The sequence below is a fragment of the Lithobates pipiens genome, unplaced genomic scaffold (genome assembly GCF_037356315.1).
Source record: "Lithobates pipiens isolate NorthernLeopardFrog02 unplaced genomic scaffold, aLitPip1_a1.2 Scaffold_14, whole genome shotgun sequence".
In the NCBI taxonomy this organism is placed as follows: domain Eukaryota; kingdom Metazoa; phylum Chordata; class Amphibia; order Anura; family Ranidae; genus Lithobates; species Lithobates pipiens.
In genome coordinates this window covers 1,335,122-1,360,611 of record NW_027507728.1, presented here as the reverse complement: position 1 = coordinate 1,360,611, position 25,490 = coordinate 1,335,122, and the positions used below count along the sequence as shown (strand labels likewise).

General features: G+C 46.7%; 1 protein-coding gene across 2 annotated transcripts in view; it reads left to right on the top strand.

Annotated features, from left to right (window-relative positions):
• C5 (complement C5) overlaps positions 1–25,490 on the top strand; it is a 171,513-nt gene that overhangs the window by 5,567 nt on the left and 140,456 nt on the right. For both annotated transcript variants that reach the window (XM_077479159.1, XM_077479158.1), the window contains exons 2-3: positions 15,591–15,783; positions 18,474–18,636. In XM_077479159.1, coding sequence (XP_077335285.1) covers positions 15,591–15,783; positions 18,474–18,636 — 356 coding nt within the window. The remainder of the gene's footprint in view (positions 1–15,590; positions 15,784–18,473; positions 18,637–25,490) is intronic.

Below are 25,490 nucleotides of genomic sequence, written 5' to 3'. Positions count from 1 at the left end.
CGCCTACCTGGAGACGCGCTCGAAATGAGCGGACTTTGCTCCGCGTGTGTGGGCGAGTACGTTCATTTCAAAAGTTGAGCGGATTGTTTGGCGGACTTAGTCCGCTGTAATTAGTTCGCTCAAAAAGTGCCGTGTGTGGGCAAGTCCGTTCATTCAAAAGTTTGGACGGACTGTCGGTCGGATTGTCTGACGAACTTAGTTGGGCAGACAGTCCGCCCGTGTGTACGCGGCCTAAGTCACACCAATCTGAACAGATGCCATTGAAAAGAATAGGCTGCGACTTGTCATGCGACTTTGATGTCCAAAGTCGCATAACAAGTGTGAATGGAGCCCCATTGTCAGAGCTTAATTGAACAAGGCAAGGTTAGAAGCTGATTGGTTACTATGCATAGCTACACCAGATTCTGTGTGCACTCGTTTTAGCCTCAAGTCCCCCCCATATGTTGCTTTACAGTGATCCCTGCTTGGTGGCTCTATGACAGTATTAGCTCTGCTCAAATCTTCAGTGGGAATACATGGAAATGCTTCCACATAGTGAAGGCCAGGCTTGGGAATATTCGCAATTATACTTTTCCTGCATACTAAGCAATTTTTTTTTTTATCTTTTATTGACTCCTATAGCTGATATCTGTGCATGCCAAATTAGGCTTCCGAAACTGGATTCAAATTTTTTATTTTATTTTAAATGCTGATTTTCTATAAATTAAAAATAGCACTGGGACAATAATAAGCTGAAAGATTCCACCTGATCTATAGAAAAATAGTGTTTACAGTACTATTGGTCTTAAAGCGGTTCTTCACCCTAAAGGGGAAGTTCCGCTAATCTGATCCCTCCCCCCCCTCCGGTGCCACAATTGGCACCTTTCAGGGGGGAGGGGGGTGCAGTTACCTGGATAATCCCACCCACTTCCGGGCAGACCGCCGCAGACCCCCGCAAACGCCCCGGCCCCCCCCCCCCCTCCGTTGTGTTCTGGGAAACACACAGTTCCCAGGACATAGCGGGGACCAGAAGAGACGCGCAGCGCGACTCGCGCATGCGCAGTAGGGAACCGGGCAGTAAAGCCGCAATGCTTTACTTCCCGATTCCCTGACAAAGGATGGCGGCGGGGGCAGCAGCGAGATGCTCGTCATCTGCCGCCGACATCGCTGGACCCTGGGACAGGTAAGTGTCATTTTATTAAAAGTCAGCAGCTGCAATATTAGTAGCTGCTGGCTTTTAACCACTTTCAGACCGGACCATTTTGCTGGTAAATGACCAGAGGTCTTTTTACACTTTGGCACTGCGCTGCTTTAACTGGTAATTGCGCGGTCATGCAATGTTGTACCCAAACAAAATTTGCGTCCTTTTCTTCCCACAAATAGAGCTTTCTTTTGATGGTATTTGATTGCCTCTGCGATTTTTATTTTTTGCGATATAAACGTAAAAAGACCGCAAATTTTGAAAAAAAATGATATTTTCTACTTTTTGTTATTAGAAAAATCCAATAAACTCAATTTTAGTCATACATTTAGGCCAAAATGTATTCAGCCACATGTCTTTGGTAAAAAAAAAGTCAATAATTGTATATTTATTGGTTTGCGCAAAAGTTGTCACATCTACAAACTAAGGTACGTTTTCTGCAATTTACGCAGCTTTTAGTTTACGACTGCCTATCTCATTTCTTGAGGTGCTAAAATGGCAGGGCAGTACAAAACCCCCCCAAATGACCCCATTTTGGAAAGTAGACCCCCTAAGGAAATTGATAAGAGGCATGTTGAGCCCATTGAATATTTTATTTTTTTGCCTCAAGCGATTGAATAATGACAAAAAAAAATTTTTTTTTTTTTTTTACACAAAGTTGTCACTAAATGATATATTGCTCACACATGCTATGGGCGTATGTGAAATAACACCCCAAAATAAATTCTGCTGCTTCTCCCGAGTACGGGGATACCACATATGTGGGACTTTTTGGGAGCCTAGCCGCGTACGGGGCCCCGAAAACCAAGCACCGCCTTCAGGCTTTCTAAGGGCGTAAATTTTTGAGTTCACTTCTCACTACCTATTACAGTTTTGAAGGCCATAAAATGCCAAGATGGCACAAAACCCCCACAAATGACCCCATTTTAGAAAGTAGACACCCCAAGCTATTTGCTGAGAGGCATGTTGAGTTCATGGAATATTTTATATTTTGCCACAAGTTGCGGGAAAATTACAAACTTTTTTTTTTTTTTTTTTTTTTCACAAAGTTGTCACTAAATGATATATTGCTCACACATGCCATGGGCATATGTGAAATGACACCCCAAAATAAATTCTGCTGCTTCTCCTGAGTACGGGGATACCACATATGTGGGACTTTTTGGGAGCCTAGCCGCGTACGGGGCCCCGAAAACCAAGCACCGCCTTCAGGCTTTCTAAGGGCGTAAATTTTTGAGTTCACTTCTCACTACCTATTACAGTTTTGAAGGCCATAAAATGCCAAGATGGCACAAAACCCCCACAAATGACCCCATTTTAGAAAGTAGACACCCCAAGCTATTTGCTGAGAGGCATGTTGAGTCCATGGAATATTTTATATTTTGCCACAAGTTGCGGGAAAATTACAAACTTTTTTTTTTTTTTTTTCACAAAGTTGTCACTAAATGATATATTGCTCACGCATGCCATGGGCATATGTGAAATGACACCCCAAAATAAATTCTGCTGCTTCTCCTGAGTACGGGGATACCACATATGTGGGACTTTTTGGGAGCCTAGCCGCGTACGGGGCCCCGAAAACCAAGCACCGCCTTCAGGCTTTCTAAGGGCGTTACAGTTTTGAAGGCCATAAAATGCCAAGATGGCACAAACCCCCCCCAAATGACCCCATTTTGGAAAGTAGACACCCCTAAATTTAGGGGTACACTAGTGAGACTAGGTAATAAATGGCGGGTGCCCTGAAACTATAAAAAAATAACTAACCAACCAGCGTCACCTGTAACAGTTATATGGTGATCACTGGTGAAAGGGTTAACTAGGGGGCAATCAGGGGGCTTTATGCGGTAGTATATGGGGGTCCCTGGCGCTATAAAAAGCTGCGGCGAACCTAAATACCTACCTGCCTAACTAGCGTCACCTGTGACACTAATACAGCGATCAGAAAAACGATCGCTTATTAGGCTGGGTTCACACTGGAGCGATGCGGGAACGCCACGAATGCGCGGCGGGTTCCCGCATCGCATGCCTCCCGGCGGCAGTTCACACTGCCCTATGCGAACTGCTGGGAGTGTCAGTGAAATGTTACTGACACCCCCAGATCAGTTCGCATATCGCAGTGCGATCTGCAAACTCGGATCGCATGGTGTGAACACCCATGCGATCCGATTCTGCTGCGGGCCAAAAAAGGGGTCCCGTGCGAATTTGCGGCGGGTGCGGCGGGTGTGGCGGGTGCGGCGGGTGCGGCGAATGGCTGAACTCGAATCGCACAGAGATCGGATGTGATTTGCACTGCAGTGCGGTGCGAATCACATCCGTTCTCATAAACCGCTGCAATGTGAACCCAGCCTTAGTGACACTGGCGACGGGGGGTGATCACGGGGTTAAACCTTTATTGGGGGGGTTAGGGGGGTACCTTAGAACTAAAGGGGGCTAACCCTAACTGCCCTAACAGTTATTAGTCACAAATGACACCCGCCGGGTGATCAGGGGGTTAAACCTTTATTAGGTAATAAATGGCGGGTGCCCTGAAACTATAAAAAATAACTAACCAACCAGCGTCACCTGTAACAGTTATATGGTGATCACTGGTGAAAGGGTTAACTAGGGGGCAATCAGGGGGCTTTATGCGGTAGTATATGGGGGTCCCTGGCGCTATAAAAAGCTGCGGCGAACCTAAATACCTACCTGCCTAACTAGCGTCACCTGTGACACTAATACGGCGATCAGAAAAATGATCGCTTATTAGGCTGGGTTCACACTGGAGCGATGCGGAAACGCCGCAAATCCGCGGCGGGTTCCCGCATCGCATGCCTCCCGGCGGCAGTTCACACTGCCCTATGCGAACTGCTGGGAGTGTCAGTGAAATGTTACTGACACCCCCAGATCAGTTCGCATATCGCAGTGCGATCTGCAAACTCGGATCGCATGGTGTGAACACCCATGCGATCCGATTCTGCTGCGGGCCAAAAAAAGGGTCCCGTGCGAATTTGCGGTGGGTGCGGCGGGTGTGGCGGGTGCGGCGGGTGCGGCGAATGGCTGAACTCGAATCGCACAGAGATCGGATGTGATTTGCACTGCAGTGCGGTGCGAATCACATTCGTTCTCATAAACCGCTGCAATGTGAGCCCAGCCTTAGTGACACTGGCGACGGGGGGTGATCACGGGGTTAAACCTTTATTGGGGGGGTTAGGGGGGTACATTAGAACTAAAGGGGGCTAACTCTAACTGCCCTAACAGTTATTACAGTCACAAATGACACCAATGCAAAAAAAAAAAAAAAATGACATTGGTGTCACTGTGACTGGGGGGCAGGGGTAATTGGGGGGGTGATCGGGGGGTAAAGGGGGGGTGTGAGTGTGCCTGGCATGTTCTACTGTGTGTGTAGAGTGTTGGTGCAACTCACCGATCCGCTCTCCTCCGTGTCGGAACGAAAAATACCGACACGGAGGAGAGAATACATCACTTCCTCTCCTGTGTTTACATTACAGGAGAGGAAGTGATGTCACGGGTGATTCCTATTCGTCGGGAGCGATCGCGAGGGGGTGGCCATGAACGAATGGCCGTCCCCTCGTCCGGGATCGCTCCCGCACGAATACCGACCGCCGCAGGCACCGGGCGGGGGCCCGATCGGGCCCCCGACCCGCGGGAGGCAAGGGACGTACATGTACGCCAATATGCCTGCCCGTGCCATGCTATCGACGTACATCGTCGTGCGGCGGTCGGCAACTGGTTAATATTTTTTTTTTTAGGTGCAGAACCACTTTAACTGCAATGCTAGTCCTGCCTTGATGATTTGCCCAGGCAGGAGCAGCATTTGAAAAACAGTTTAGGTTAAAATGAATGCGGGCAGTGCTTGTTTTGAGACCCATCCTCCCAGCTGCCTTGGTACAGACTGCCCTTCAGGCTGTTTGGATTGTGTGCAATGTAGTAACCAGGGTCATTTTTATGGGGTCACAGGGCTGTTGGTAAGGAGTTGATAGAAGTCAGCACTTCTTGGCATTGCATGCCATTGCTGAGCCTATCATCTACTAGGACCCCAGGTCCTTTTCCATCCTAGATTCCCCCAGAGGTTCTCCCCCAGTGTATAGATTGCATTCATATTTTTGCACCCAAATGCATTATTTTACATTTTTCTACATTAAACCTCATTTGCCATGTAGTTGCCCACCCCATTAATGTGTTCAGATCTTCTTGCAAGGTTACCACATCCTGCGGAGAAGTTATTGCCCTCAGCTTAGCATAGTCCACAAATACAGCCCCATCCTCCAGTTACTTTATGAACAAATTAAATAGGATTGGTCCCAGCACAGAACCCTGGGGGACCCCACTACCCACCCTTGACCATTCCGAGAACTCCCCATTTATCACCACCCTCTGAACTCGCTCTTGTAGCCAGTTTTCAATCATTGTACTCACCCTATGGTCCATGTCAACGGACCTTATTTTGTACAGTACACATTTATGGGGAACTGTGTCAAATGCTTTTGCAAAATCCAGATTCACCACGTCGTCGGGCCTTCCTTTATCTAGATGGCAATTCACCTCCTCCATAGAAGGTTAATAGATTGGTTTGGCAAGAATGATTCTTCATGAATCCATGCTGATTACTGCTAGTGATATTGTTCTCATTACTAAAATCTTGTATATAGTCCCTTATCATCCCCTCCAAGAGCTTGCATACTATTGATGTTAGGCTAACTGGTCTGTAATACAGGTCAATCTTAGCAGAAAACCTGTTAGAGTCTGCAAAAGACTTTAGACTGGGGCATAGGTTCGCCTTTCACCAGGACAACAGCCTTAAACATACAGCTAGAGCTACAATGGAATGGTTTAGATCAAAGCATATACATGTGTTACAATGGCCCAGCCAAAGACCAAACCTAAATCCAAGTGAGAATCGGTGGCAAGACTTAAAAATTGCTGTTCACAGATGTTCTTCATCCAATCTGACAGAACTTGAGCTGTTTTGCAAAGAAGAATGGGCAAATATTTTCACTCTCCTAGATGTGCAAAGCTGGTAGAGACATACCCAAAAAGACTTGCAGCTGTAATTGCAGCAAACGGTGGTTCTACAAAATATTGACTCGGGGGCTGAATACAAATGCACACCACACTTTTCAGATATTTATTTGTAAAAAATTTTGAAAACCATTTATCATTTTTCTTCGACTTCACAATTATGTGCCGCTTTGTGTTAGTCTATCAGTCTATTACATAAAATTAAGTTTTTGGTTGTTGCGTGACAAAATGTGGAAAATGTCAAGGGGTATAAATACTTTTTCAAGGCACTGTATTAATAGTAAAAAGGTTAGGTCTGAGCATGTAGGCCATTTACAAAATAATCTGGAGTGGCTGATTGGGGACAAAGAGAAGGTAAATTTATTAAGTACATTCTTCAGCTCTGTGTATATAAAGGAGCAGGGGGAGCCCATGTCCATAATGGGGATAATATTGGCATAGCCCCAAATGTACAACTATGGCTAAAATTTATATGGTCCAGAAATATTTAGACAAAATAAAGGTGAATAGAGCACCTGGACCAGATGGCATACACCCACAGATCCTTAAAGGGGAGTTCCAGTTATGTTTATTAAAAGTCAGCAGCTACAAAACGTGTAGTTGCTGACTTTTAATAAACAGACACTTACCTGTTCCACAGTCCAGCAATGCGGCCGAACGGGGTGTCGCTCCTCTCCCCCTCCTCTCCTCCGGCACCTCCATTGCCACTCTGGGCACCCTGGCCGTGAAGCCGAATGCGCGAGTAGCGCTGCGCTCCCGGAGTAGAGAGGCGATTGCCTAGAGGGAGGGGCCGCCTAAGGCGAAAGGAGGAGTCACCTTGGCGGTCCCTGGGCGGAAGAAGGAAGTGGGACAGGAAGTCCCCCTCCTAATGAAGCCCTCACTTCCCCCCAAAAAAAATGACATTCCAAATGTGCTGGGGGCGAGGAGTGCTTAAAGCAGAAGTTCCATTTTTGGGTGGAACTCCGCTTTAAAGAATTAAGCTCTGTCATTTCAAAGGCATTGTTTCTAATTTTTAGGGACTTTTTAAATATACATAATATAAAAATATACATAATATAAAATGTATAGGTAAAATTGATCCAGGGAATATCCGATTGCCTCTTGGGGAATCAGAAAGAAATTTCTTACCCCGCTGGAGCAAATTGGATATACTTGTCTGGGGTTTTTTTTTTGCCTTCATCTGGATTAACTGTGGGTATAAGATTGTGTATATAGGCTTGTATAATTTTTTTCCTTTTTATTGTGTGAACTAGATCAGGGGTCTCCAAACTTTCTAAACAAAAGGCCAGCTTACTGTCCTTCAGACTTGGGGCCAGACTGTGGCCAGTGGGAATGAAAGTGAAAAACGTTCCAGTCTCAGTGTGAGCAAACAATGCCTCAGGCTTAGTGGTCAGTGGGGGGGAGGAATAGTGCCCCATCATTGGTTTCAGTGGAAGGAATAGTGCCTCATTGTTGGTATCAGTGGGAGGAATAGTGACCCATTGTTAGTATTAGTTTGAAGAATAGTGCACCATCTTTGGTGTCAGTGTAAGGAATCATGCCCCGTCTTTGGTGTCAATGGAGGAAGAATGACCCATCGTTGGCGTCAGTGGAAAGAATAGTGCTCATATCAGTAGAAGAAATAGTGCTCCAAGGGCTGGATAAAGGCAAGCGAAGGGCTGTATCTGGCCCGTGAGCCACAGTTTACAGACAACTGAACTAGATGGACTTGTGTCTTTTTTTAACCTATGTAACTATGTAGCAAGCAGCAGTCCTGACCAGGCTGGTGAAATTTAGAAGCAGACAGGCAGCAGGTTGGAGCGGTCTCCACTTGTTGCCAAATGTTGGACACATGCCTGAGGTTACAATTCCAAAACCAATCCCAATCCCAATCTGACTCTGAGGACCTCCCAGAGGTGAAAGCCAAGCAAAGCGATCTCCGAGTGGGGTAATGGTTAGCGTAGGTGGTGGGGGGGGGGGGGCTGAGTGGCCCACAGCAAAAGAATGCAAGTATTGCAGGGAAAGATTGTTTTGTATTGTGAAAGATGGTAAGAGTGAACTCTGCCCACTGTTCGGGTAAATCAATTGTAATCTATTTACACAGAGACTGTTTTCCTTCAATGAGGGTTCTGATTTAGGATGGCCATTGTGGTGGCAATTTTGAAATATAATATTTATATCAAAGAGCTTAAAAGAAAGCCATTGTGAGCCCTTGAGACTTCACATCCAAACCATGAGTGTCTGTACTGCAATGTTTCATCGCCAGTCTGCCTTGGAAGAGCGGAACTCCAACATTGAGAGCGGGATCCTGACATATCTGGTCCTGTAACGGTTGCTCCAATTGGATCGGACCACGAGACAGCACTTTTCAGCATGGTAAAGGGCAGTTCAGGAGAGTCCTATTTGTTGCACATTTGTCTCAAGAGATGACTTGTCTCAAGGTTGTCTTCCGGTGGTGGTTGGGCGAGCCTCCGGACAGTCGTGCATGAATGCAAAAAAACAACAAAAAAAGGTAGAATGTCAGTGTACAGATAGTGGAGGAATGCCAGACAGGAGCAGCGGGTTGGCCATTGAAACTTAATACTTATAAGGGGTGCAATGTGGATGAGTATAGTGGGCTCCCCACAGGGAACAGAGTCCAAGCAACAGCCAGTATCATCCATGGCCCTTGATGGTAGGGATAGTCAACACTGCCTGTTATTGCCAGGTCCCTGGGTTCACCACACCTGCTCGCAGGGCTTCAGGTTAAAGCAGGAAGTAGAATTACATTAAGTAAGGCAGAAATGGTAAAGCCTTCCAATTCACAGCTCATCTCTGCTATTCAAACAAGAGTTCCAGAAGACTAATACATTTACTTTTAAAGATATAGAAGAACATTATCAGCTAATTGACTGGTACCATCACTGAAAGAGGATATCAGTTCAAGAATGAACTTCAGGGGGAACTGTGGTGGCGATTTTGAAATATAATATTTATATCAAAGAGCTTAAAAGAAAGCCATTGTGAGGACCAATTAACTTACTATGCCCTGTTTTGGATATATATATATGTGTAACATGTATACTAGAATATTTACTGTTCTTGGTATCTCAAACACACAAACCTGTTGGTCTGCTGTTTGTATAGTATCTAAGTTACCCTATTGCTCATAGAGATGGCCATTTCAGATATAGTGCCTCTTCCTGTGCCACAAGTCCTTGAAATGCTAATTTATGTTGTTTCAAAGAGGGCTGACGGTTGTAAATCCAGAGATAATTAAACCGGTCTTTTGTCGGAACTGGCAGGGTCAGAGATCAAAGGAAGTTGCTCATAAAGGCATCGGAAGTTTGATGCTTAACTGGGCTTGAAATTATAACCAATCAGAGTGTGAGCCATCCTGAACCAATCAGCATGTAGACTTGAGAATCGGCCAATCAGAGGTTGATGCAAACTCAGAGCCAATGGGTGCGTTCCATCTTCTGATTGGCCGAGAATGCATATAAAATAGGGAAAGAATTAGCTGATATCGCTCTTGAGTTCTAGACCATGGGGAACGACCGGAAATCCGTGTAACGTATCTCTCTCTCTCTCTCTCTCTCTCTCTCTCTTTCTTTCTTTCTTTCTTTCGTATGTCTCTTTTCTATATCAAATTATTTCTTTCTTAGGACTTATCTTGAAATATTGATATATATATTGAAAGTGTATGTCTGTTGTAACCATATGACCTAAATCACCTTGGCAGCCTAAGCAACACTGTACTTGTAACATCACTTGAGTTATATGATAAGTTCTAATTATTCTAAAGTTTCTTTTCTGTATAAATAAAGGTAATTGTTTATCTTTTCGCACTGTTATCGTTCATTTTTTATTCTTATGTAGACAAAGGTTTAATCACTTATTTCTTGTATCGTTAATCATTTAAGTGAGATATAAAAATAGCCATAACGCCATACAACAGGCGATTCCTGTGAACTGTCCAAAATTTGAGCTATGAGTGGTGAAGGGGATACCCCAAAACTCATGGGTTTCAGTAACGTTTTGGCTGCTGATACCAAATTGAAAAGTGAAAATATTTTTTATACAAGCATGTAGTTAGACCTACGTGCAGGGAGAGCAGCATAAAACATGGTGTTGGATTCAGTATTGCTCTAACTGTGACATCTAATCCAATGTATATGTTCTTCAATGGATGGGACCTAGCAATCCAATATTTCTTTGAAGTTCCATCTGTGTCTCTGGTGAAACTCACTGGGATGCGAATAGTTGTTCACATGGGCTTATCACTTCCAATGGCTCTAATGCCGCGTACACACGACTGGACTTTTTGAGGGACTAGGTCCGACGGTCTTTCCAGCCGACTTTCGGCGGAGTTCCGACGGACTTTCCGAATGAACGGACTTGACCACACACAATCAGACCAAAGTCCGACGGATTCGAATGTGATGACGTACGACTGGACTACAATAAGGAAGTTCATAGCCAGTAGCCAATAGCTGCCCCAGCGTAGTTTTTTGTCCGTCGGACTAGCACACACACAAACGGATTTTTCGGTCCGGCGAAGTTCCGGTGGAAAAATGTAAAACATATTCTATTTCTAAAGTCCGCCGGATTTTTGGCAAGCAAAGGACTGATGGTGCCCACACAAGATCGAATTGTCTGACGGACTCGTTCCGTCCGACCTTTGCTGTCAAAAAGTCCGGTCGTGTGTACGCCGCATTAGGCTGGATTCACACCAATGCAGTTTTAGTGCTTTTTGCATTTTGCAGATTTGCACTACAGAAAGTGTTCCATAGGAAACCATGATAAATGGACTGTAGTGCAAATCTGCGAAATGCAAAAAGCACTAAAAATGCATAGGTGTGAATCCAGCCTTAGGGGGAATGTGTCTTCAAAGGCCAAGATAGCAATCTTCCCAGCTGGAGGTGTAAATAGAATTCTAGCACAAGCAATACAGCTGTTACACAATATGACTTCTAACAAAATATATATCCAATATATCTACTTAATCAAAAATAAATGTTTGATAAATAAAATGGCTATTCCACTTTCCCTCTCAGTGGCCATGCCAACAAGACCCAGCTCCACAAATTTCAAATGAGAAATTGATGGGGCAAGGTGATAAGGCAGCTGAATAGAGGTTTCAGGTAATCAGCTGCAGTCACTGTTAGGGTATTCTGGTAGCTGTGTTGGCTGTCAGAAAACAATAGCCAGCAGCGGTAGATTTGTGCATCTGTACTATTTAACATGGATGGGAGAATCTATAGTTTTTTTTTTAGCCAGCCGGCTGGGAAGAATTCTTTATGGCCAGCTTTACTTAACTGGGTGTATCAGTTGTATTACAGCTGCATACCCCCCAACTTTCTGAGATGGGAATGAGGGACACCTATTAAAAAAAGGATGCAGGGATAGGGCTGAGGGGGTTATTTAACCACCTATACCCTGCCCTACTGACCCCTGGTCCTCTGTCCTGCTGACCCCTGTATCCTGCTCTACTGACACCCCCTTTCCTCCATCCTGCTGACCCCTGTATCCTGCTCTACTGACCCCCTTTCCTCTGACCTGCTGATCCCTGTACCCTGCTCTACTGACCCCCAGTCCTCCATCCTGACCCCTGTACCCTGTCTTACTGACCCCTGTTTTCTGTCCTGCTGACCCCTGTACCCTGCCCTACTGACCCCCCTTTCCTTCATCCTGCTGACCCCTGTACCCTGCCCTACTGACCCCCTGTCTTCTCTCCTGCTGACCCCTGTACGCTACCCTACTGACCACCTGTCTCCCATCCTGCTACCCCTGTACTCTGCTCTACTGACCCACTGCCTTCCATCCTGCTGACCACTTTACCCTGCTTTACTGACCCTCCGTCTTCCGTCCTGCTGACCCCTGTACCTGCACTACTGACTCCCTGTCCTCTGTCCTAACCCCTGTACCCCACCCTACTGACACCCTGTTTTTCATCCTGCTGACCCCTGTACCCTGTCCTACCGACCCCATGTCTTCCATCCTGTTGACCCCTGAACCTGCCCTACTGACTCCCTTTCCTCTTTCCATACCCATGTACCCTGCCCTACTGACCCACTGTCTTCCATACTGCTGACTCCTTTACATTCCCCTATTGACCCCCTATCCTCTGTCCTCTGCCCTTATGATGCCCCTTCTCTGCCCTACTGACCCCCGTACACTGCCCTGCAGGGCCTTCTCCTCTGCCATTTCTGTCCACTACACTCCTTAAGCCCCTCCCACTGTTAAGAGTTTTGCCACAACATTGCTGCCGTGTGCACAGCGTGCCACAAATTACTTCCTCTACTAAGTGTCCCTCATTCCAAAGTTCAAATGTTGGGATATATGGATAAGTAGTGCATTTTATATACTGTACAACTATATAGGTCAGATCAAAATGAGGGACAAATGTGGAGGAAAGGGGGACAGAGGGACTTTGTTCCAAATCAGAGACAGTCCCTAGAAATCAGGGACAGTCCCTAGAAATCAAGGACAGTTGGGAGCTATGCAGCTGGATGTTCACTGTTATCAATTTAGGAAAAAGATGTCTGCTCTTTTGCCCAGCTCTACCTTGCAGTTTTTAAGCATCTCTATCAGATTTCTATAAATGAATCCATTGGTAACATGTTTTGTTTGTCCTTGTGTTAGAATAGCCTGCGTCTCTGTGTTAGGGCGTCGGAGAGTCAGTGGGCCAGAATCAATTTTTCTGCGTGGCCTCATTATTTCTAATTGGGCATGGCTTCAATGTGTTTAGTTACTGTGACCACACGGTCCACAGAATTCCATTGTCCTTTATGATTAATACTAGTGCCATTGCTGGCCCTTAGATATGCTGTGCTAAGATGGATGAAATGTAATGGTTGTTACAGGAAATGCTGCCTGCCACACAAATTTATTTAGCTTTAAGGCCTCATGCACACGGACGTTTTTACAGCCACTTTTTTGAGCTTTTTTTGCAGCTTAAAAACGGCTGTCCATGTTAGTCTATGGCTTCATGCCCACCTAGGCGTTTTTGAGCTGCAAATGGCATAGGCGTTTTTAAGCTGTAAAAAAAAACCAGGACCAGTGCGTTCCGTGGCGTGGAGCTAGAGCTGTAAAAACGCGAATCGCGGGAAAACGCGCAAAAACGCGCATAAACGCGCAACATATTTTCTTTGTTTTCTGAGTGCTATAGCCAAGAGATGTGTTTCTTAAAAAACGCTACTTAACGCTAACGCTAAAAAACGCGCAAAAACGCCAATGCAAAACGCGGTAAAAATCACGTTTTTAACAACAATTTTTCCAGGCATCGGAGCTAGCTTTGCAGCCAGTTTTTTAAAACATCCGTGTGCATGAGCACTATAGGTTGCAGCATGTCCCCCAACAACACTCCATTATAGCAAAGGTAACAGATAAGGGCTCAGATAGCATACTGCTCTCGGCTGAGGACTGAAATCACAGAGAAGCCCCTGAAAGTATTTAGAATGAGCTTTTCTTTTTCATGAAGGAATTATTTAGATTCCACCATCCCTTAGACAGTTTACTACCCATTTGTTTCTGGCAGCTAAATTGGTTTTCCTTAGAATTTGGAAATCACCAAACTCTCCAGAGTTACATGATGTCATCCAGACTCTTGCTACCCATTACAATTATGAACTTATACTGGCATCGGTATCAGGGAAACGTACTATTTTTCTAAATAATTGGCAAACGTAGAGTGATTGGTATAAATCTTACAAACCATCATAACGTCACATCGAATAACAGGTCGCGAGTGGAGAGATCATATAAGAACTGGAAACATACACCACTCCTTTAGACGATTTCTCTCATATGACAGTCTTCCTGCCCCTTGAGCCTCGTAAATAGGCTCTTACCCATGGACGTCCGCAGGTAGGGGCAAGGGGGGTCAAGCATAGGCGTCCGCAGGTAGGGGCAAGGGGGTAAATCCCTCCCACCCTGGAATCAGGGATGAGATCTTAAATTCAACACAGTTCCATCGCTATCGGGGTGCGGGCAGCCCATACCCGTGTGCAACCCGCCAGTGGGGTGACACCATCAAGGTTCTGCCAAGCCCCCCTATCAGTGTAGTGTGACTGCTGGCTCTTTTCCGTGCTCAGTCCAGCAGAGAACTTGGTGGCGGTGCTATCAGGTTTCCCCCGGTCACCCCCCCCCCCCCTTTCTCCTGTCAGGGAGAAGAGACGACGGCTCTCACCAGGTTCCTCTCCCAGCTTCCTGACTGCTCTGTTCCTTCCCTATTGGCCATAACTGAGGGCCAATCAAAGGATACTAGGAGAGGAGAGAATCATGGGACATGTAGTCCCAAAGATTGGCGGCCCCATTTTCCACAGGGAGGAGGATACAGCTCGATCAAGAGAGAGATTGAGAGACTGCAGCCTGGGAAAAAAGCTGAAGGAGAGAGTGCTACAGGAAAAAGAACAAGGATTGTGCTGGGCAGAAGCCAGAGAGAGAGAGAGCCACGCTGCCCAGCGCCACCAGAGAGAGAACTATAATGCCCCACACCACCAGAGAGAACCATGTTGTCCAGCACCACCAGAGAGAGCCATGCTGCCCAGTACCGCCAGAGAGAAAGACTGAGTCACTGCCAGGGTACAGACATGCTACACTACTGACCAGAGTCGCCCCCGGGGCGAGTGAGTGATTGTCCAGCCGGAGGGATCACTGGTGTTGTTTCGCTGGGTCTGGCAAGAGGGCCTGTTGGCCATTATACATTACTTATCCTAGGGATTGTACTAAGTCTGCAGTCTCTGACCATGATAATGTGATAATGACATTGTCGAAAAGGGGCGGCGCATGGGTGACTCTAAATTTATGCCCCCCCTTGAAAAAAGTTCTGCGGACGCCCATGCTCTTACTTTTCCTCTCTCCCCCCTTCCCCTCCTTCCTACCCATTTATAGTTATGGTTTTCCCCCCCAACTATTGACTTTCTTTATCGCATGTTGAAGATAACATTGAGGGAAATGACTACCTCCAAGCATAGACTCGGAATAAATTTATTGGACATGAGTGGATACCTTGCTTGGAAGCTCATTTAATCCAATCTTAAACTATGAATAAAATCCTGGGAAGCATAGAATCCCACCCCTAGAGGTGCAGCTAGATCCCGGATGGGGCACTCAGGGTGGAAGGAAGATCAGGATATAAAGTATAGTTATGGTATATGATTGGAAACAAGATGTTTAAGCGTACCGTATTGCTTTTCATATGAGAGTGCATATCGATCTATGGTTATCTTTACGTTGCTTCTTATTTACTGTTGTTGTATGACTATAATGTACGAAAGTCAATATGTAACTTTTTACATTGTTATTCTGCAAAATTTGAATAAAAACTATTGAACAAAAAAAAAAAAAAGAAATGATTAACATACAATAGCCCCAGAAGAGCACTCCTCATTTTTTTGTTCACATGCATATTATTCTGTTTTCTCTGCAGGTACCTGGTGACAGGGCCCCGGCTATGGAGAATTGGAGCACAGGAAACTGTAGTCATTCAGGCTTTTGGGCAAACGCAAAATTTCCCGATAAAAATTTCGCTGCTCAGTTTCCCAGATAAAAGGACCACGTATGCTGTGCAGAGCATTGATCTGACTCCAGCCAACAAGTTCCAAGGACTGGTCAACCTCCAGGTATGTGTGGGCTCTGTCCTTTATAACAGATTCAGTCGATTGAAACTGATTTGTTGTTGTCAGTATCCCCATCTTCCCAAAAGCTCTAAAGTGGTGAATATACAGCCAGTGTGTTTCCTGATTCCAGTGCCACCCTGTCTCTGAGCTCCCTGCAATACCCACACAAGAGGCATACAGTCAGGATTAAAGCATAACCCCATGAAAAGAAAAAAAAAATCTCCAATGCAGTGGGGCTCCCGCACTGCATGGATTAACTGCTGCTTATAGCGGGAGTCCACCGGCACTCCGCGTTTTTTTTTTTTTTTTTAAAAGCCAGCAGCTACAAATACTGCAGCTGCTGACTTTTAAAATAGTGACACTTACCTGTCCAGCGCGCCCGCGATGTCGGCACCCGAAGCCGATCTCTAGGTCGCCTGTCGGGTCCTGCCGCCGCCATCTTGGGTATGGGAATCAGGAAATGGAGCCTTTCGGCTTCATTTCCCGGTTCCCTACTGCGCATGCGCGAATCGCGCTGCGCAATAAGGACGCTCCCCGCTGCCTCTGGGATCTGTGTGTTTCCCAGCAGGCAGCGGGGCACTTGCGGGAAGGGGCGGGCACTTGCGGAAAGGGGCGTAAGTTACGCCCCTTTCCGCAGAGAGCTATCCCGGAAGTGGGTGCAGTTACCTGGATTATCCAGGTAACTGCACCCCCTCCCCCCTGAAAGGTGCCAATTGTGGCACCGGAGGGGGGGAGGGTTCCGATGAGCGGAAGGTCCACTTTAGGGTGGACCTCCGCTTTAAGTCAAAAGACTATACTTACCTGATCCTTCGACCCTCCAGAAAACCACGCCCCCCCCCACTTCCAGCAGTGGATTGTTCCTGCCCTCCTCAAATCCAGAGCCGGTCTATGGGCATGATGACATCAGGATTAGTCTATTCACAAGACTAGCTAGTGTGCAGGGGGCACAGGAGTGCCTGGGACCAGTCTTGCATTGGAGGATCAGCAGATTAGGTAATTATATCTCCACTCTGAAATCCCTTAGACAAAAACAAGCAGTTAACCCATGCAGTGTGGGCACTGTCCTACTGCATAGGAGAACATTTTTTTGCCTGGAGCTCTTCTTTAAGCCCTTGTGCACACGGTCAGACATTCCGACAACAAAATCCGTGGGATTTTGTCTGAAACTGGTGTTGCATACACACGGTCGGACAAAGTTGTCGGAAAATCAGATCGTTCGTAACATGATGACGTTATTTCGTTACGACGGGACTACGTTCAGGCTAGTAGCCAATAGCTTTGGTCTGGGAATTTGAACTGAGTATGCGTGGCACTTTGTCCGATCGGAATTCTCTACAAACGATCGGACAAAGTCCGATCGGATCACGTTGTCGAAAAAATGTTATATCCAGCTCTCAAACTTTGTTGGTCGGACATTCCGACGGAAAAAGTCAGATGGAGCCCACACACGGTCGGATTATCCCACAACACGGTCCGATCGGACATTTTCCGTCAGAATGTCCGGCCGTGTGTACAAGGACTAAGAGGTTACACTGTATTGAATCATGCAACAGACGAAGGAAGCTCTACGCCAGAAGTATTTTGAAAAGCCTGCTTAACTTGCTGTAATGTATTTTTGTATTTATAATACTCAAATTAAAGTATAAATAAACACTCACCTTGTAAAACAAATCATTCAGTTTAAAATAGAAAAAAAAAAAAGGCAAAACATTTGTGAATACATAAAAAAAAATTAAAAAACATTATAAATAACTTGTTACCCCTTTTTTATAAGTGATCACATGCCCTCTGTTCTCAGCTACATAAGCTCAGAGAGCTAGGGGATGAGAAACAGCAGGACACTGGCCCTCACATTTTATGACTGTGCAGGGGGGGCATGTCAGGACAAGTGTGATCATTGGAGGAGAGCAGGCAGAGTTCTCAGCACAGCTAGAAAATTGAGCACACTGTGCTCTCATGCCTAGTGTGGTCAGTTTTTTAAAAATAGGAAAGCAGAGGGACTGGCAGTAACACAGAGTATATTACAAAAAGGAAGCAATGCAAAGAGACCAGTATAATTTTTCATACAAGTACATGGTACAGCAGGAACATATCAGGGAAATAAAATGTTGCATTTACATATTTTTTAAAGTGTACGTTTACCTTTATAGAAAATCTGTAAAGTGACCTTACACTGGTCCCCCTCCCCACCCCCCCCCTCCAGTCTCGATGTACTGTAGTCCCGAGATCCTGCTCTGTTAGGGACCAAAACGCCGCCTTATCTGGTCCGGGAATTCAAAATCCTTTTGTACCTCTCAGCGTGTGCGTATAATAGACATTCTAATTGGTCAGCACTGTCACGCGAATGGCGCTGACCTATCAGAACCCGTCTAGTCTGTGCTGTCAGCCCTGCAAGGAGAGGAGAGAAAGCCAAGAGGATTTCAAATCCCTGGACCGGTGAAGCAGCTTTCCTGTCCCTGGCTGAGCGGGTTTGCGGGATTACAGTACAGCAGGACGGAGGAGGATGGGATCCAGTGTAAGGTCACCTTACAGATTTTCTCCTTTAAGGTGACCTGAGGGGATTGTATGACTTTAGCTAAACTGCCAGGTGAACGTGTGAACAGTTCAGTGATTGGTTGCACTTGGCTATTACAGATATTCATTCTATTATAAATATATATCATTTGCTGACTTCCATTTCTTGTTTTCTGCAGATTCAGCCAAAAGATTTACCGCATAAAAATAGCGGAGTGCAGTATATCTACCTTCAAGCACAATCAAAATCTTTCACCAAAGAGGAAAAAGTGGAAGTTAGTTACAATAATGGATTCCTTTTCATCCAGACTGACAAAGCTGTCTACACGCCCGACCAATCTGGTATCGTCATGAAATGCTTCCCTCGCCTGGAGGGAACCTCCTAAATAATCTGCACTCTATTATATTTTTATTGCATATGGTAGACAGGGCAGCCATTTTTGCTCATTTCATATGCAGGCTGTACTTTCTGCTTAGTGATTATACTTTACTGACTGTACTGGGTAGTAGTGATGGCCGAACGGTTCGCCCGGCGGTCGTTTCGCGGCGAATTTCCGACTTTCGCCGTCCGCGGGTTCGAACGCCTTTTTCCGTCGTTCGCCCCGGCGGACTTACGTGTTTAATGTATACAAGAACTTTAACCTTTCGTGACACGTTTATCATGTGTTACAGGACAACCAATTGAGACATGACAGCTCATGGACACTTGGACATTCCCCCTAACCTATAAATACACCCGATCCGGTGGCCATTTTACATTCTTTCTTCTGTCACTGTAGGGAAAGGATCCTGTGTGGAGTAGGGACAGAGAAAACGCTAGCTATTTGGTACACAAAAGTTCTTTTCAGGACTGGTATAGGTGTTAGGTCAGCAGCCTGAGTTTCTTTTGTCAGTTTAGATAAAGGGACAGAGCGCTGTATGCTGCTATTTTAGGGACAGCTCAGCCAGATTAGTCTTTCTTCATCATCATCATCATCATCATCATTAGCTGTTACTATCAGGTCCACAAAAGAGCTATTCCAGCTAATCGTTCCAGCCTACTCTTTTTTGCCAATTTGTATAGGGACAGGCAGGAAGCAGTGTGTCAGGCAGTGAGGATAATTTTAAAGACTTGCTGTTACTATTAGTTCCACAAAGGTTCTTTTCAGGACTGGTATCAGTGGTACGGTAATAGGCTTGTACACGTATAATATTCTTTTATTATTATTTTAATATTATATTATTCTATATAGAAAGAATATTATACTTGACTGCTGCCCTTCTGCTGCAGTCTGCTAATCATTCACAACTCACTTGTTCCACAAAGCTCTTTATCAGGACTGGTAACTTGGTCTGTCTAGGGTGCTACGGTACATAGGCTTGGGTGCGGTACAGTCTGCTGTTCTGTAAGGACCGCTATCGGTCCACAATACATAGGGTTGCCGTGCACTACTGCTGACCGCTGCCCTATACTGCAGCAGTCCTTCAGCGGTATAGGGACTGACGCACAGTCTGCTAAACACTAATACACAACCTGCTTGGTCCACAAAAGTTCTTATAAGGACTGGTAACTTGGTATAGGGTGCTACGGTACATAGGCCTGAGTGCGTTACAGTCTGCTGTTCTGTAAGGACCGCTATCGGTCCACAATACATAGGGTTGACGTGCACTACTGCTGACCGCTGCCCTATACTGCAGCAGTCCTTCAGCGGTATAGGGACTGACGCACAGTCTGCTAAACACTAATACACAACCTGCTTGGTCCACAAAAGTTCTTATAAGGACTGGTAACTTGGTATAGGGTGCTACGGTACATAGGCCTGAGTGCGTTACAGTCTGCTGTTCTGTAAGGACCGCTATCGGTCCACAATACATAGGGTTGACGTGCACTACTGCTGACCGCTGCCCTATACTGCAGCAGTCCTTCAGCGGTATAGGGACTGACGCACAGTCTGCTAAACACTAATACACAACCTGCTTGGTCCACAAAAGTTCTTATAAGGACTGGTAACTTGGTATAGGGTGCTACGGTACATAGGCCTGAGTGCGTTACAGTCTGCTGTTCTGTAAGGACCGCTATCGGTCCACAATACATAGGGTTGACGTGCACTACTGCTGACCGCTGCCCTATACTGCAGCAGTCCTTCAGCGGTATAGGGACTGACGCACAGTCTGCTAAACACTAATACACAACCTGCTTGGTCCACAAAAGTTCTTATAAGGACTGGTAACTTGGTATAGGGTGCTACGGTACATAGGCCTGAGTGCGTTACAGTCTGCTGTTCTGTAAGGACCGCTATCGGTCCACAATACATAGGGTTGACGTGCACTACTGCTGACCGCTGCCCTATACTGCAGCAGTCCTTCAGCGGTATAGGGACTGACGCACAGTCTGCTAAACACTAATACACAACCTGCTTGGTCCACAAAAGTTCTTATAAGGACTGGTAACTTGGTATAGGGTGCTACGGTACATAGGCCTGAGTGCGTTACAGTCTGCTGTTCTGTAAGGACCGCTATCGGTCCACAATACATAGGGTTGACGTGCACTACTGCTGACCGCTGCCCTATACTGCAGCAGTCCTTCAGCGGTATAGGGACTGACGCACAGTCTGCTAAACACTAATACACAACCTGCTTGGTCCACAAAAGTTCTTATAAGGACTGGTAACTTGGTATAGGGTGCTACGGTACATAGGCCTGAGTGCGTTACAGTCTGCTGTTCTGTAAGGACCGCTATCGGTCCACAATACATAGGGTTGACGTGCACTACTGCTGACCGCTGCCCTATACTGCAGCAGTCCTTCAGCGGTATAGGGACTGACGCACAGTCTGCTAAACACTAACACACAACCTGCTTGGTCCACAAAAGTTTTTATAAGGACTGGTAACTTGGTATAGGGTGCTACGGTACATAGGCCTGAGTGCGTTACAGTCTGCTGTTCTGTAAGGACCGCTATCGGTCCACAATACATAGGGTTGACGTGCACTACTGCTGACCGCTGCCCTATACTGCAGCAGTCCTTCAGCGGTATAGGGACTGACGCACAGTCTGCTAAACACTAATACACAACCTGCTTGGTCCACAAAAGTTCTTATAAGGACTGGTAACTTGGTATAGGGTGCTACGGTACATAGGCCTGAGTGCGTTACAGTCTGCTGTTCTGTAAGGACCGCTATCGGTCCACAATACATAGGGTTGACGTGCACTACTGCTGACCGCTGCCCTATACTGCAGCAGTCCTTCAGCGGTATAGGGACTGACGCACAGTCTGCTAAACACTAATACACAACCTGCTTGGTCCACAAAAGTTCTTATAAGGACTGGTAACTTGGTATAGGGTGCTACGGTACATAGGCCTGAGTGCGTTACAGTCTGCTGTTCTGTAAGGACCGCTATCGGTCCACAATACATAGGGTTGACGTGCACTACTGCTGACCGCTGCCCTATACTGCAGCAGTCCTTCAGCGGTATAGGGACTGACGCACAGTCTGCTAAACACTAATACACAACCTGCTTGGTCCACAAAAGTTCTTATAAGGACTGGTAACTTGGTATAGGGTGCTACGGTACATAGGCCTGAGTGCGTTACAGTCTGCTGTTCTGTAAGGACCGCTATCGGTCCACAATACATAGGGTTGACGTGCACTACTGCTGACCGCTGCCCTATACTGCAGCAGTCCTTCAGCGGTATAGGGACTGACGCACAGTCTGCTAAACACTAATACACAACCTGCTTGGTCCACAAAAGTTCTTATAAGGACTGGTAACTTGGTATAGGGTGCTACGGTACATAGGCCTGAGTGCGTTACAGTCTGCTGTTCTGTAAGGACCGCTATCGGTCCACAATACATAGGGTTGACGTGCACTACTGCTGACCGCTGCCCTATACTGCAGCAGTCCTTCAGCGGTATAGGGACTGACGCACAGTCTGCTAAACACTAACACACAACCTGCTTGGTCCACAAAAGTTTTTATAAGGACTGGTAACTTGGTATAGGGTGCTACGGTACATAGGCCTGAGTGCGTTACAGTCTGCTGTTCTGTAAGGACCGCTATCGGTCCACAATACATAGGGTTGACGTGCACTACTGCTGACCGCTGCCCTATACTGCAGCAGTCCTTCAGCGGTATAGGGACTGACGCACAGTCTGCTAAACACTAATACACAACCTGCTTGGTCCACAAAAGTTCTTATAAGGACTGGTAACTTGGTATAGGGTGCTACGGTACATAGGCCTGAGTGCGTTACAGTCTGCTGTTCTGTAAGGACCGCTATCGGTCCACAATACATAGGGTTGACGTGCACTACTGCTGACTGCTGCCCTATACTGCAGCAGTCCTTCAGCGGTATAGGGACTGACGCACAGTCTGCTAAACACTAATACACAACCTGCTTGGTCCACAAAAGTTCTTATAAGGACTGGTAACTTGGTATAGGGTGCTACGGTACATAGGCCTGAGTGCGTTACAGTCTGCTGTTCTGTAAGGACCGCTATCGGTCCACAATACATAGGGTTGACGTGCACTACTGCTGACCGCTGCCCTATACTGCAGCAGTCCTTCAGCGGTATAGGGACTGACGTACAGTCTGCTAATCACTAACACACAACCTGCTTGTTCCACAAAAGTTCTTATAAGGACTGGTAACTTGGTATAGGGTGCTACGGTACATAGGCTTGAGTGCGGTACAGTCTGCTGTTCTGTAAGGACCGCTATCGGTCCACAATACATAGGGTTGACGTGCACTACTGCTGACCGCTGCCCTATACTGCAGCAGTCCTTCAGCGGTATAGGGACTGACGCACAGTCTGCTAAACACTAATACACAACCTGCTTGGTCCACAAAAGTTCTTATAAGGACTGGTAACTTGGTATAGGGTGCTACGGTACATAGGCCTGAGTGCGTTACAGTCTGCTGTTCTGTAAGGACCGCTATCGGTCCACAATACATAGGGTTGACGTGCACTACTGCTGACCGCTGCCCTATACTGCAGCAGTCCTTCAGCGGTATAGGGACTGACGTACAGTCTGCTAATCACTAACACACAACCTGCTTGTTCCACAAAAGTTCTTATAAGGACTGGTAACTTGGTATAGGGTGCTACGGTACATAGGCTTGAGTGCGGTACAGTCTGCTGTTCTGTAAGGACCGCTATCGGTCCACAATAGATAGGGTTGACGTGCACCACTGCTGACCGCTGCCCTATACTGCAGCAGTCCTTCAGCGGTATAGGGACTGACGTACAGTCTGCTAAACACTAATACACAACCTGCTTGGTCCACAAAAGTTCTTATAAGGACTGGTAACTTGGTATAGGGTGCTACGGTACATAGGCTTGAGTGCGGTACAGTCTGCTGTTCTGTAAGGACCGCTATCGGTCCACAATAGATAGGGTTGACGTGCACCACTGCTGACCGCTGCCCTATACTGCAGCAGTCCTTCAGCGGTATAGGGACTGACGTACAGTCTGCTAAACACTAATACACAACCTGCTTGGTCCACAAAAGTTCTTATAAGGACTGGTAACTTGGTATAGGGTGCTACGGTACATAGGCTTGAGTGCGATACAGTCTGCTGTTCTGTAAGGACCGCTATCGGTCCACAATAGATAGGGTTGACGTGCACCACTGCTGACCGCTGCCCTATACTGCAGCAGTCCTTCAGCGGTATAGGGACTGACGTACAGTCTGCTAAACACTAATACACAACCTGCTTGGTCCACAAAAGTTCTTATAAGGACTGGTAACTTGGTATAGGGTGCTACGGTACATAGGCTTGAGTGCGGTACAGTCTGCTGTTCTGTAAGGACCGCTATCGGTCCACAATAGATAGGGTTGACGTGCACCACTGCTGACCGCTGCCCTATACTGCAGCAGTCCTTCAGCGGTATAGGGACTGACGTACAGTCTGCTAAACACTAATACACAACCTGCTTGGTCCACAAAAGTTCTTATAAGGACTGGTAACTTGGTATAGGGTGCTACGGTACATAGGCTTGAGTGCGGTACAGTCTGCTGTTCTGTAAGGACCGCTATAGGTCCACAATAGATAGGGTTGACGTGCACCACTGCTGACCGCTCACCTATACTGCAGCAGTCCTTCAGCGGTATAGGGACTAAGAGTTTTGTCACAGGGTCATTTAAAAAATGACATGCAGAGGAAGAGGCAGGCCCTTCCGCAGGGGTGGTAGGGGTAGGGCAGGAGCAACAGGCTTGAGCCAAAGTGGGAAGTTGCAGAAGGTGCGTTCAATTACTTTAAAGGATGCACCAGACTTGGTTGAGTGGCTCGCTCAGCCTTACTCTTCTGCACCCTCCTCATCCTCTCGATCTGCACCCTCTTCTTCACTCTCTGCTATGTGCACCCCCAAAGACACTACCACCAACAACACGACCACCACCACCACCACCACATACCTTCCGCTTGAGTCACTGGAATTATTTTCCGATCCATATCAAGAGGACATTTCTGATGCGCAGCCACTCTTGGTATTGGATCAGGAAGAGGAGGTAGCAACAAGCGCTACTCAGCAGTCTGACGCCAGTACCCAGATCAGCCCAAGGAGGAGGTTGGTCCCCGGTGTTGCTGCCTACTCTACTTATAGCGGTGGGGAAGGTGACGTTGATGATGACGTGTCTAGTGATGTCACGTGGGTGCCCACAAGAGAGGAAGAGGAGGGGAGTTCAGAGGGAGATATGGACCAGCAGATAGGGAGGAGAAGCAGCAATGACTTACATTGCACAGCAGGGACAAAGCAGACTGCAAATGTATCAGGAGCGAGTCATCGACCATGTACGGTCACATCTGGCGCTCCCAGGACACCGGCACATGGCTCCGCAGTGTGGGCTTTTTTTAACGTGTCCGCTGCTGACAATAGCGTTGCCATCTGCAATCTTTGCAGTCAACGCGTTAGTCGCGGTAAGCCCAATACTCACCTAGGGACGACCGCCTTAAGAAGGCACATGAGCAGCCATCACCGAGCCCAGTGGGAGCAACGGAACACACAAAGCCACACTGCAGGCTCTCACCGTCCAGCCTCGTCTTCTACTTCTCCTTCTCCTCTCTCCTCACAATTGTCCTCCACTCCACCTTCCATCACGCCAAGCTCACATTTTTCTGCAAAAAGGCAGGCTTCCGTGGGCCTAATGTTTGAGCGTAAAAAAATGATGACGCCGGATAACCCTCTTGCCCAACGGTTGGCGGCTGGCTTGTCAG